This window comes from Amblyomma mixtum, chromosome 3, assembly GCF_055824585.1.
Source record: "Amblyomma mixtum isolate Tamu chromosome 3, ASM5582458v1, whole genome shotgun sequence".
In the NCBI taxonomy this organism is placed as follows: domain Eukaryota; kingdom Metazoa; phylum Arthropoda; class Arachnida; order Ixodida; family Ixodidae; genus Amblyomma; species Amblyomma mixtum.
In genome coordinates this window covers 82,361,527-82,374,026 of record NC_143014.1, presented here as the reverse complement: position 1 = coordinate 82,374,026, position 12,500 = coordinate 82,361,527, and the positions used below count along the sequence as shown (strand labels likewise).

Genomic DNA, 12,500 nt, shown 5'->3' with positions numbered 1-12,500 from the left:
TGCTCCACGTTGCTACTTATGCTGCAAAATAATACCGTGCGAGACATGTGGAAAGTGCCGCTGTGAGGCAACGAGCCACGCTGGGGCGCGGTATTGCACAAGCGCTCCAAAGGGAAAACGTCTCGCCGCGTAGGGCCGTTTTCGGGGCGACCCGAGACTAATGAACGCGGGCGCTCGTACTTGACAGAAAGCTCTAACTTGGGTTGTCCCAGCCCAATACAGGGAACTGCAAGTGGCGAGAACTCTCACTTCTGGCAGCTATCATTCTAATTTTCAATTCATATACTGTGCTTTAAAGGAAAAGTGCAGTATTGAATTCCGAAGTGGCAATGATCAGCAAAGGTTCAATGAAGAAAAATATTGTGATTGCCGCGTAAATTAGAATTTTTAGAGACTTTCTTATCTTAGCAAGTGTGTTTGTGGCAGAAATATAGAATAAATATAAATTTGAATGCGTTGCAGACCGCAGGCTGGCTGCAGATAAAATGGACGCCATTAACTACCTTGTAAATAGAGCCGCTGCTGCGTTTGAATGCACTGGAGGACCATGGCGATCATCAGTTAACGACTCCAAGTATGCCCAGCCCCCATGCAGGGATGGCACGGGCTTCCAGGACTTGCCACGCACGGAGGCATGTTTGTCATGCGCAGCATTTGACCGTACCGTCAAAAGAACATACAGAGTATGTGCACCCTGCGTGCTTTGGGAAAGATGGCTTTCAACAAGCGAGAACCTCCACTCTGTGAGGCCGATTTCTTTTAAAAACCAGACTCCCGCGAAGCGCTTGTAGATTGCAGTCAGAAAACTTTGAACAGCATTAGCAAGCTTGATTTCAAACAGCTGATCATAGCTCTAACTGTCCTTGTGCTTAGTCACTGCGACCAAGCAAGGCGCATTTGCACAGATAATTTATCCCACGTATTATTGGATTTACAGTTAGCTGATCACACTCCTTCCCTTCACACTTCTATAATTTGAAAAGTAGTATAAAGAAACTGAACACGAAAGCCGCAGTCCTTTGGCCATGATTGACCGAAGCGTCGCATGCAGTCCGTATCTTTGCATGAGTGCATGCTGGCGCTACCATTTACAGCGAGACTCGAAACACGAGTTTTCGGTCTTGCAGGGCCTGCTTAACTTAACATCTTAACTTCTTCTGGAAGGGGGGAGGGGGGGGGGGGAGTTACATGCATAAACTAAAGTTAGCTATACTGATAAACTTTCGTTGACACGAAACAAAGGGTGATAATTAAGTTGCTACTAGTTGACACTAAGAAGTTGCAGTGCGAAATCAGCGATAGATGCCACAGAAAAACGCACAAGAGGCGTCGGTTGCGCGGCTTCTTCGGCAAGTATCGTTTATGTCGCGCTGCTATTTTTCAGTACAAACAAAACAGGGCGCGTATTTTTCTTTACTTGCGTCGTTTACACTTGCTAGTTTATAAGACATAAGGAGTCTGTGGCAACAACCAAGGATTGGAAAGGAAATACCAAAGTTTCGGGATCAACTCGGTTCCATCTTCAGGGGCGACTAAATGATCAGCACGTACTAGGCAGAAAACCTTGCTTCTCCATGGTCACGCTACGCAGGCCATTCACGTAGGCAGGGGGAACAGATCCCGCGGGCACCTGTTCTTGTTCCCCTTTTGTGTGCTGGATGTGCCACAATTTGACGTGAAGCCTCGCAATGGGATTATGCTCCACGCCCAGCACGCTATAGCTCGCTCAAAGGCGATTCTGGGGTCCAAACATTCACAGTGTTCGGTGAGACACTCCGTTCAGTGTCCATCTTGTGGGCGTCGTTTTTATGTTGGTGCAGAATTTCGTCTCAGTTCCTTGTCTCGCCGATGTACGCGGAAAGTCGCAAGGGATCTTGTAGACCACGCCCAGCTGCTTCTCCTTGGGGACACGGTCTTGGGGCCGCGTTAGGGAGCGGCCTAACCTTGACGCGGTTTTTGTGGGTCACGCTGATGTCCTGCGCTCGAAGAATGCGTTCCAGCGCTTCGCTGGAAACGAAGCGCTGCCATTTAGTCGCCTCTGAATAAGGGATCGAGTCGGTCCCGAAAGTTCATTTAACAGTACCTTTTGCTGGGATAGTTGGTGTGACATTGTGTTCAGCAAAGTAAAAACAACGCTAAATTTTACACAAACCAGACAGAAAGACGGACAGGACGGGCGCTGGACGGCTGGTTAGTGTAAAATTTAGCGCTGTTTTTACTTGCTTGAACACTCGGTCCCGAAAAGTTGGGATTTTCTTTTCAACCCTTACTTGGCATCGGAGCCTCCTTCTATTGCAAACCCAACCAAATGGTCTTCCGTCAAATGTGTTCATGTTCAAGTTTACAAGACGTATTGTTGTGACACTCTGTTTATTTAATTTTGGGGACGAAACCATGCCTGTATACTTCCCACTTTAAATTCCCATTCTTGTTCACTTGAAAGTTTTCTTTACATCACTTTTAAATCGCAGCAAATTAATTAGGTGTGCAGATGGCACATACCGTTGGTATTTCTCTGAATCTTTCCACTTTCACTCACTTACTCACTCACTCTCACTCTCACACTCACTCTCACACTCACTCTCTCTCTCTCTCACTCTCTCTCTCACTCTCTCTCTCACTCACTCTCACTCTCACAATCACTCTCACACTCACACACACTCTCTCTCTCTCCCTCACTCTCTCTCTCTCTCTCACTCTCTCTCTCACGCTCACTCTATCACTCTCACTCACTCTCTCACTCTCTCTCACTCACTCTCACTCACTCTCACTCACTCTCACTCTCACTCACTCTCACTCACTCACTCACTCACTCACTCTCACTCACTCACTCACTCACTCACTCACTCACTCACTCACTCACTCACTCACTCACTCACTCACTCACTCACTCACTCACTCACTCACTCACTCACTCACTCACTCACTCACTCACTCACTCACTTCACGACGCCATGCGAATGGTGCTTCCCGCAGGCGTGACTCCGAATACTACGGCTGTGGGCGGAAATGGCACCGGGCAGGAACCTGGCGAAGGTGGGCGGGGGTCGGTGATGCTGGCGGTGCGACGGTGGTTCCAGAACAGCTTGGAGAAGTACAGGCTCCGCTTTACTACCACTACCGTGAGCAAGGAACCTACCTCTGAGTCCAGCGCGCACACGCACGTGCCGCTGGGGTTCACCCGAGGCGAGTTACATTGACGCAGCTTTTCTCAGATACTGATCTTTGCATACGAAAGGTGCAATGCAGCCCATGAAAGACGACATGGTGGCCAATTTTGATTCCTGAATATGCACTGAAATCCCATCGGCACTTTATCTTTTATTTTGAATTGCGCCGCCCCTCCCCCTCCACCCTTCTCGAATCGGAGCCACCATGTTCAGGCATCTTAACTTCAACCTCGAGCCCAGCAGCGCAGCTCTACAGCCATTCAGACACCGCCGCATGTCGTGCTAGCACTTCGGATAAGCTCTGCCTCGCATTTGTGTAACGGCTTACGTAAGTGAGCCTTTTAGTCGATGTGCGCACAGGAGTGTCTTTGTTTCTTTCATTTTGGAGACAGCTTTCCGAACGGCATATCTACAACTGCAGCGCGTGGTTGATTACTCGCATCTTTGTTATAACACGAAAATGAATCGCACAAGGAAGTTTCTTTTCCTTTTTTTCCATAGTGAAAGCAATGAAAACGAATTTGCATTCAGCGTACTTAACGCGGAGAGCGCACTAATTATAGTTACTTTTAAGAGGCACCACGACACCTGCACGCTATATTTAGTTAGAAATTTCGACAATAAAAAAAGCTTCTTTGACACGCAAAAATGAGAACTGATTCTCTTTTAGCTACGAGGCATAAGATCGTGTTTCTAGATGAAAATTTACGATGAAACTTCAGCAAATAAACCGTTGCAAATGATAACACGCAAAACTTCTACGTTTGATGGTTAAATGTGAGGAAGCGTGAGAGATCACATATCAGGCGCCGAAACAATAGGCTGCAATAAAGACTTGGAAGACATCATGCGATGGGACAATGGGCGAGGTTTTCGCCAAACGATATTCAACTTTTCCTCTCGTGTTAACTGAGCGTGTCCTATTTTCGCTTAGGCTCTGGAATGAGTACTGAAATTACTGCTCCTAATCTGCTATAACAAATCTAAGTGACCGTTGCGCGTGCTGTAAATGAGCACGCTCGAGACAAAATGGCATTAGGACGTGCTGGTTGTTCAGCATTGACATGACGTTACATGACATGAAAAAGAATACACAGGCATAAAATAAAAAAAAAAAACATAAAGAGGACACTAATGAAGGGTGAGTATGTTGGCATCTGGACTAAGGAACCCATTATCAGCACACGAAATCACGGCTACATGGGCCGAATTATCTGCCCCTTGCCGTTAACCTGCCAGAACACCGTGCAACTCTGACACCTTGGCTTTATGTGGCTTCACGGCTAACCACTCTGATTTCATCACCTGTAGCTCATATTAGGTTGCACAGGCGCCTTAGATGAGTAGAAGTAGTTGCTAAATATTTGGGACACGCGCTTTTACTCTGGCGAAGAGTAAACGGCGGCGTTAAGTGCGATGGTTAGGGTGGAGCTGCATCGTAGCACACCCCAGGAAGAACCCCGCTCGCGTCGAAGACAGGGGCAAATAGCTTGATACCCATCCCAGTGTTTATCCCGTAGCAGTAAAAGCCGCAATATCCGGCGCCGCCCCCGGGACCAGGCCCTTCCGCGCGATGTGTCGAATGACGCTGCACGAAAGTAAGCGCAAAAAGAGCGCGGCCGCAACGTTCCGGCACGGCTATAAAACTCGGCGCGATTGGCCCCCGCACTCACGTTCTGTACACAAAAGCAGCAAAAGCGGCGCTACACCCGTCCACGTTCGGGCAGCCCCAGCGGAGGCGGCCGCCGTCCTCGCGCGAGTGCTGCAGTCGGCGGGAAGCAGAGCACGACAGGCGCCGGCGCGGAAGCTACAGCCGCTTCCGGGCACGGCCCGTATCGAGGAGCTACTTTCCAACAGCATCCTCGCTGAGGGCTCAGCGATGCGCCCCAAGCTCTGCCACGCGTAATGGCCAGAGACGGTCACGGCGCGGCGTTCGATTGGCCGCTGGGACTTTAATTAAGTAGACGCTCGTCGATCGCGGCGGAAGGCCGCTGCCTAATCCGGCGCACTGGGCAGCGAGTGTTTACGAAGGGCGTCTCATTACAGATCCAGTCTGCAATATGAGTGCCTTCCTGAAGCAGGCGAGACTGTGCTGGAAAGCGGCCGCCGTCTATTCGGACAAGCCGGACGGCATTTGCGCGTAAGTGTATACCTATCGGGGGATGCTCGAGAATCGTCCGATAGGCCGGTGAGAGGGAGCCTAAGTGTTCCGACTGCCGTTGAGGCTCTCGTAACGGCTTTTAGAAGCAGCAAGAACGAAGACGGCGCTGAAAAGGACGGAAGAGACGGGCGTGCTCAAGGGTGTTCGAATGAAAAAAGCAAGTTCCACTCAAGGAGGAAACGTTATCAAGCACAGGCATAGGTTATACAGAGGCTTCAGGTTCCAGAAACGAAAACTGTCCCATTTTTATTCTCGGCTCGCCTGATATTTAGTTTTGGTTACTGGTTCCTGCAGTCAAAGAAAGAATGCCGGTTTCGTGTAGTGTATCGCAATAGAGCCCCAGTAAATTGGACGTTAATAAAGAAACCGATGGTGATGATAGCACGAGGGCAGTTAGGTCAAAGAGCGCCATGGCTAATGTGTTTGATCTTCTCGAGATTGGGTCAAAGGCTAGTTTTGCCAAGCACTTCACTCCAGAGAAAGCCTAGCATCAGGATCAGTACAAAGGAAACAAGCTTATCGCTAACACAATAGAACACACGAATAAAGCGGTGAAATATTAAATTAAACGCCAGAAGGTAGAGCACATCTGTAATGGAACCGTTATTCTTCCCATCGTGTTAACCGCCAACCAAATTTGCTAATATTACAGACGCGGCAATATGTGTTGGCGATACAGCGATTGTGGTTATGGTGAATATACAAAATTTAAACTTCAAAATAAGTTCTGGCTTAATAACTTTAACCATTGTTTTCAGAAAACAGAATGAGCGACCGGAACAATGCAAAAACTGGTACGCGTGACTTAACGATGCACAGAGAGCAGTTTCGGTCACTGTCTTGCCGCCTTCCTCGCCCAAGCCTCAGTCTTAACAAAAATATCAACAATTAATGTGACGAAAACCAAATATACTGCATTTCGTTCCCATGCCATACTTGTCAATCGAGCGTCTCTAAAGGGAACTTCAAAAAGCGGTTGCTCTTTACCGACTGCCTCTTTTGCACGTTTATCATTGCATGCCATTGGTCAGCCGTGCCCTTGATAGTGGAGCCTGCGATCGACGTTGCTAGCAGCAGCTATAAGCCCTGATGTCACAGAGCGGCCAGTTCTGTAGAAGGGCCCAAGAAACAATGTGAGAAAGGATCATTACAAAAAACGGAGACTGTTTTCGTGTAATGCGTAGATTTGATATCCGCTTACAATGGCAAAAACAGATCAACGCAGTCTGCGCTAAATTGTCATCTGGCTGCAGGGTGTTTTTGCGTATGAAACCTGCATTAAGCTTGTACGGCAGTACGAAAGTTTATCTTTTTAGCTCGCAGCGTGCTATTTCGAAGTGAGGTTACGATAGCCGCTTCTAAACCGTAGGGGATTACGAATAGTACTTTTCCAAAACCGAATCGAATACAAATAGTGCAGCTAATAACCGATTCGAATACGAATGGAAATGTGAATGAACTGAATATAATACGAATAGAATATTCTTATGACAATTTTATTAGACTTCTGGCGTGCCAGGTTTTGAAAACAGCGAAGTGCTAGCAGCGGTGCTGCATCACGGCGCTATAGTTCATTAAGTTCTAGCTGTAGCTGCCTAAGGACGTACTAGGGGTACGCAGCTCCATGACTGCTATGCTGTCACTGCTGATGACAGCGAATGAACAAGCACCACATCTCAGGAGATGAGAGGGGGGGCGAGCTATGAGCTATGACCTCGGGGATCAGGTATCACCCGAAGGCCATGTATGAGCATTATGAATGCTGTTATGGATGCTGTCACGCGGACGAAACCCCGTCACGACGCTGAGCCCGTGTAGACCGAGCGCGGCAGCATGCTGCGGGTCGAAGAAGTGGGCCATTTTCGAAACAAACGTAGAAGAAAAATATGGTTATTTTTTCGCTCCAGTTTTTCGACATCTATTCAAATACTTGAAAACAAATGATGAATAGTTTAGAAAAATTTAGAGAATTGACTATCTGATTCGTTCAGCAAATCGAAAAGGACGATATTCGCTTCGCTATTCGAAATTTACAATATTTGTACACCCTTACTAAGAAGGCATATCGTAGGAAGACAGATTGCAGGGCTGGAAGGTAATGAACCAGAGCTTAGAAGTAGCTCAAACAGAAGCAGTGGGTTGCATTGTGTCCGTTGTTTCTTATTGTGCTACGTATAAGGTGAGGTTTCTAATTTTTTAAAACTAAAATGAGTTTTATGTGTGGAGCATACTTGCCAGCCTCTAAACGTTTGACGCTAAAACATGCTACTTGAATTTGTCCGTTTTATTTTGTTATTGCTCTAGTCGGTCGAGCGTTTTGCGACTGGTCGCCACTAGCGCAATCGATACGACTGGGACAGCTCATGCAAACAGACCTGAGTTTAACTTTTGCGTCTAAACTTGATGCTGAAAACTTCCTTTCGCGTGCTATCACGGCCTTCCTTCATGGCATTGTGTCGTGCTGGCACAAGTTTGTTGCTAGCACTTTGACGCTATTAGAGAGAAACGCTGGTTATCTTCCGCAGCTTTAATTTTCGTCATCATGCATTTTATGCGTTTACTAATGAATGCGAATCTCAGAATGGAACAATACTTTTCTCATGTGGATTTCGAGCGAAGAGAATATGAAAAAAAAAAAACAGTTGTGCGTATATTGGGACACGGGCGCGCGCTAAAATGCTGCACGAGCCAAACTTAATCGTTGCGCACAAACCACATAATGTACGAGGAATTTCGAGGCGAGGCGCGTCTTATGCACATTTCACTGCTTTTGAAGGGCGACAGCCGGGGCAGAGTATAGAAACTTCAACCTCGTGCTCAGCAGCCGAACAAATTTAATAGCTAGCGGGCGGAAAGCGGTGTGAGTCACAAGATTAAGGAATCCGTGGAAAATGAGAACAAAGAGGGAAACCGACAGCGCTTACGGCCAACCCGCAATCACTGGCGGCGGCAGTGCAGAACTAGGCGAGAAATCAATGACGGGCTCTGCACACCGAAATAGCCGAGGCGCGTAGCACGTATATTTGCCTTCCAATCACATGCGTTCTCGTTACGATACATGATTCGCTTCAGTGGTGCCCCACATTAGCTCCGAGACTGCGGCGCGCTGGAGACCTTGTTATGCCCATATCGGAGGTCGATTGTCCCAGACCATTGCACCGCAAACTCACGGATAAACATTGGGAAGGCTGGAAGCCGTCTCGTGCATGCGCTTTTCTAAACGAGGCCGGGCTTAGTGCCTTTTTTTCCCCCTTACTCCTATGATTCCGGTAGGTAATAAATTGCGTTCCCAGCACGTGTCTTGAATCTTGGAGGATGTACGCTTCAGTGAAATATTTTTGTTAATCGCGTATAGACTCCATGACCGTACCCAGATTTCTCCCTGGCTTATTCCTGGTTATTCGGCGCCTTGCTTCTCACATTAAAATAAAATAAGGGAGTTAGGAGCCATACATATAAAGCGGGAGCAAGATTTCGAAGTTCAGTTAATACTGAATTGATGTTTAGGCACCCTAACTTCTTTGGCGCAACAAAAACACTCATTCTCAACTTGCTTGATTGGGGGGAGGGGGGGGGGGGGGGGGGGGGAGTGGTAGAAAAACGATTAACTACTTCTTAGATCAGTGGACCGACCGGTTTTTTCGTAAGCGATGACGTAAACAACGATAAGCGAGCGCAACAACGATTGTACAGAGGTAACAGTGAAAAAGCCAGAACAAATGTAGCCAGAGCTGCAAGAAACACATACTTTGTTGCAAAAGGGCTATCGTCATCGTTACGCATAACTTCATGACTGTTGCATTACTTCTTAGCTAAACATGTACGACGCTTTTTTCATGCTGTTAGGTTTTTGAAGTCTAGCTTACTTGTAACATGTCACGTGGTGGCACACACCGATACAACCAAAGATCGACCGCAGAACGTTCTGTTATAGAGGGAGCACGCGGCGGCACTAAAAGATGTAACATCGACGCCAGAACGAGGAAACAAAAAAGGCATTAAAAGCACGCATGAAAAGCACAAGTGTGTTACTGACTGTCATGATTCATGATGCGTTTGAAACCTTGAATTGGTGCCACTCCTTATTCATTTGTGGTGGAACAGCGCAGAACGACGGGACAGGGTAGGAGGCGGGAGACAACGCCTGTCTCCTGTCCTGTCCCGTCATTCTGCACTGTTCCATCACAAATGAATAGTCAAACATGCCCAAGCTGCTGTCCTGACTCCTTATCCGTACGTTGGTGTCACGAAGGGATATTGACGACTATTCAAGAAAACTTTCACAGATCTCAGTTACAAGCAATTGCTGCGGTACACGACACCTTTTGAAACGTATTACCGTAGACGAGGCTTCACGAACGGTCCTTGAGGAGCCCCAAGGGCCCCAATATGTAGAGAAAAAAACGTGGAAAGGTTCTTCTTGGCCGGTGGGAAATAAATATACTGCAGAAAAGGCACTTTGCGTCGAGATGAGCAAGTATCCAAGGTTAAATAGCTTCAATATTAAGCTTGCGGTCTCATGTAGAAGCTCTGCGGACTAGCAGCCAATGAAGATCGAATTTCTGCTTGCTGATGAGACTATCGGTTGGCGGCCAGGGCTGCCGTGGCAACAGATAATTAGCACAAAGCAGACGCTGGTGTCCTGGTAGGTGCAAACTAAATGCGCCGGCGGGACCTTTCCTCTCTGCCTGCATAATGCTGCGCCGAACCTATGTGCAGTTTGCGGTGTATATGCGACAGTGGCGACATCAGTATAGCGCTGCATTCACTGATCTCACCGCTAGGAAGTGGCGTCGCGTATACGTGGTCTCGCATACAAGCGCTTACTAGTTGCTCGCAGGTGCCATGCAACGTCGATGCTTTGCCAGCAACAAAGAACAGTAGAAAAAAAAAAGAGAAATGAATAAAATTGCACAAAATTGTGAAAAGACGGCATATTTGGTTGCAGGTGTCGCGGCGCGATAGACTCGTCGTCAAGAACGATGTCATTGACTTGGTTCCAGGGCACACGGGCAACGGGTTAATGACAGCGGCTGCTGAGATCTTAGTGTGCTGAGAGTAAAGGGGGTAGTTTTGCTGGAGACGTAACCAAGGCGGCCTTTCCACACGGTGTGTTTCCATGTCTAGGGCACGTAAGACGCAACACGCTGTCACTGCATTTGAGCGACTGTTGCGATTCATCACTTTAGAACGATCATTCACTCATGGCTGGTTGTCAGTGAACCGTTATGTTGTGCACGACGGGGAAAGAAGAAATGAAACAGGAGAAAAAGGGAGAGTCTTGCGATGAACCCCGCTGTCACTTCTCAGGCACAAGGTGGACGCAATGTTTCGTCGCTGCCTGGTGCGGGTCACCAAGCAGACCAGCTGCGAGGACGACGAACGCGCCCAGCAGCGGATCCGCGGAGAAGTGGACTCGCAGCGCGCCCAGTGCGTCGGGTCTTTCCTGCCACGCGCGGCAGCTTCGCCGTGGGGCTTTGGGGCGCCCAGCCTGGGCCGCTTCGTCCTCGCCGCCGTCCTGGTGCTGGCGCTGTAGGCCCTGCCGGTGCATCAGAGGGCGCCAGTCGGGAAGACGTCTCCCGAGGGGCACCACCCTGCTGGCGGACATCGACTCGGGGCTCGGAAGGTCCGACCGAGCGATCGGTGGGGTAATAAAAATGAGCTAACACACAGACTGTGATCCACTCCCCGAACCCTTCCGCTAAATGACATCATGCTCAATGCCGCACTCTCCGACGTGGTTGAGAGGGGAAAAAATTCCCTCATGGGGATAAACCTTATTACCAGAACGGGGACATAATAAAGGTGAGTGAAAGAAAATGCCGCGTCTTTTTGTTGCTGCGTATATGCGGAGATCACACTATCACGCATGCTCCGCGATGACGGTCGTAAAAAGTTCTGGCGCGTTGTTAACCCTTCATAAAAGACCTCAATAACGATAACAGACCTCAGCGGAGCTTGCATCGCTGAGTCTGAATGTCCAATAATAGGACAATAATTAGGAGCCTAACAGCTTTTATTTCTTATTTTGCTGCGTTTCTTGTTTTTGTTTAATCTGTTATCCATTGAATCACTTCTCTCTTTAATGACAATCGGCCTTGAGGGTATTAATAAATCAAATGAAATGAAAAGCGGACGCGACCTCAAGAACTGTGCAGTGGCGAGTGAAGACTGTGACGAGAGTGAAACCATCTTTGATGTAGCCCGACTTAAATCAAGCGTCCTTCAGAAACTCGTCTCAATTTATCAGTCATCTAAGCACAGCATGTGGCGAAGATTGAGCGACATATTTATTCATTTCGCTAAAAAGCTGTGTTCTCTCGTAGGTAACGGGAAATATTACGCTTCTGACGCTTGAGGCATCTCAAATACCGCACGGTTGCGCATTTTCGTGAGCTTGTGGACATTAAACTTCTCCGTAGCTTTTATATTCGCAAAAGGGCCTTACGTTCGCCTCTTCGTTACTTCCGCCGCGTAGATCACAATGCTAGAAGTATTTTAGGCAATACGACGGCGCGCCTCCGCCAAACAGCCGCCACGGAGAATACTTCGACGAAGTTCCCAGCATGCCGAGAGAGGGCACCTCTGTTATTTCGGTGCCCAGGGCAAAACCACAAATGAGGTAGCACAGGAGGTGAAGGCCTGGGCATCTTTAGAAGCAGGAGAAACTCAGAGTAAAATATTATATGAAGAACGCCGGGGGAAATTGGACGATAACAGGTGGGCAGCTAAGGTATTTAAATACGTGTAAAGAAAGAGCGTTGACTCACAGTGGCGGAAAAGGACTAGGAAACTAACAAGCAAATACACAGGAAACAACGACGGATAAATAAAGAGCTTTAAACGGTGGGCAAAAAAAAAAAAAGGTAAGAACTGGATTAATGCAATGGAAAGGATCCAGACTGTACAATTATATCTAAATTGGAAAAAGCATATCAGGAAGGAATCGTTCTATGATAATTCAAGACGCTGTGCCCTACTCTTAGAAGTTAGATGAGGGTGTCGTAGAACGGGCAGCTACAAAAAAAATATAACCAAGAAGACACATATGCCGTGTACGGTAAATCTGCCGAAACAATTGAACACCTCATACTCAAATGTGATGGTATCCATCCGGATGTCGATGCAGGCACAGCCACTCTCTCCAAGGCCCTGTGGTTTAGCGATAA

The 12,500-nt window shown here is 47.8% G+C and overlaps 1 protein-coding gene across 1 annotated transcript in view; it reads left to right on the top strand.

Moving 5' to 3' along the window:
* Positions 1 to 10,907, top strand: part of LOC149350799 (uncharacterized) — a 32,702-nt gene extending 21,795 nt beyond the window's left edge. The window contains exons 3-5 of the mRNA XM_089575567.1: positions 2,977 to 3,186; positions 5,217 to 5,310; positions 10,642 to 10,907. Of these exons, the coding sequence (XP_089431693.1) occupies positions 2,977 to 3,186; positions 5,217 to 5,310; positions 10,642 to 10,867 (530 nt within the window). The 3' untranslated portion in view covers positions 10,868 to 10,907. The remainder of the gene's footprint in view (positions 1 to 2,976; positions 3,187 to 5,216; positions 5,311 to 10,641) is intronic.
* The last annotated feature ends 1,593 nt before the right edge of the window (positions 10,908 to 12,500 follow it).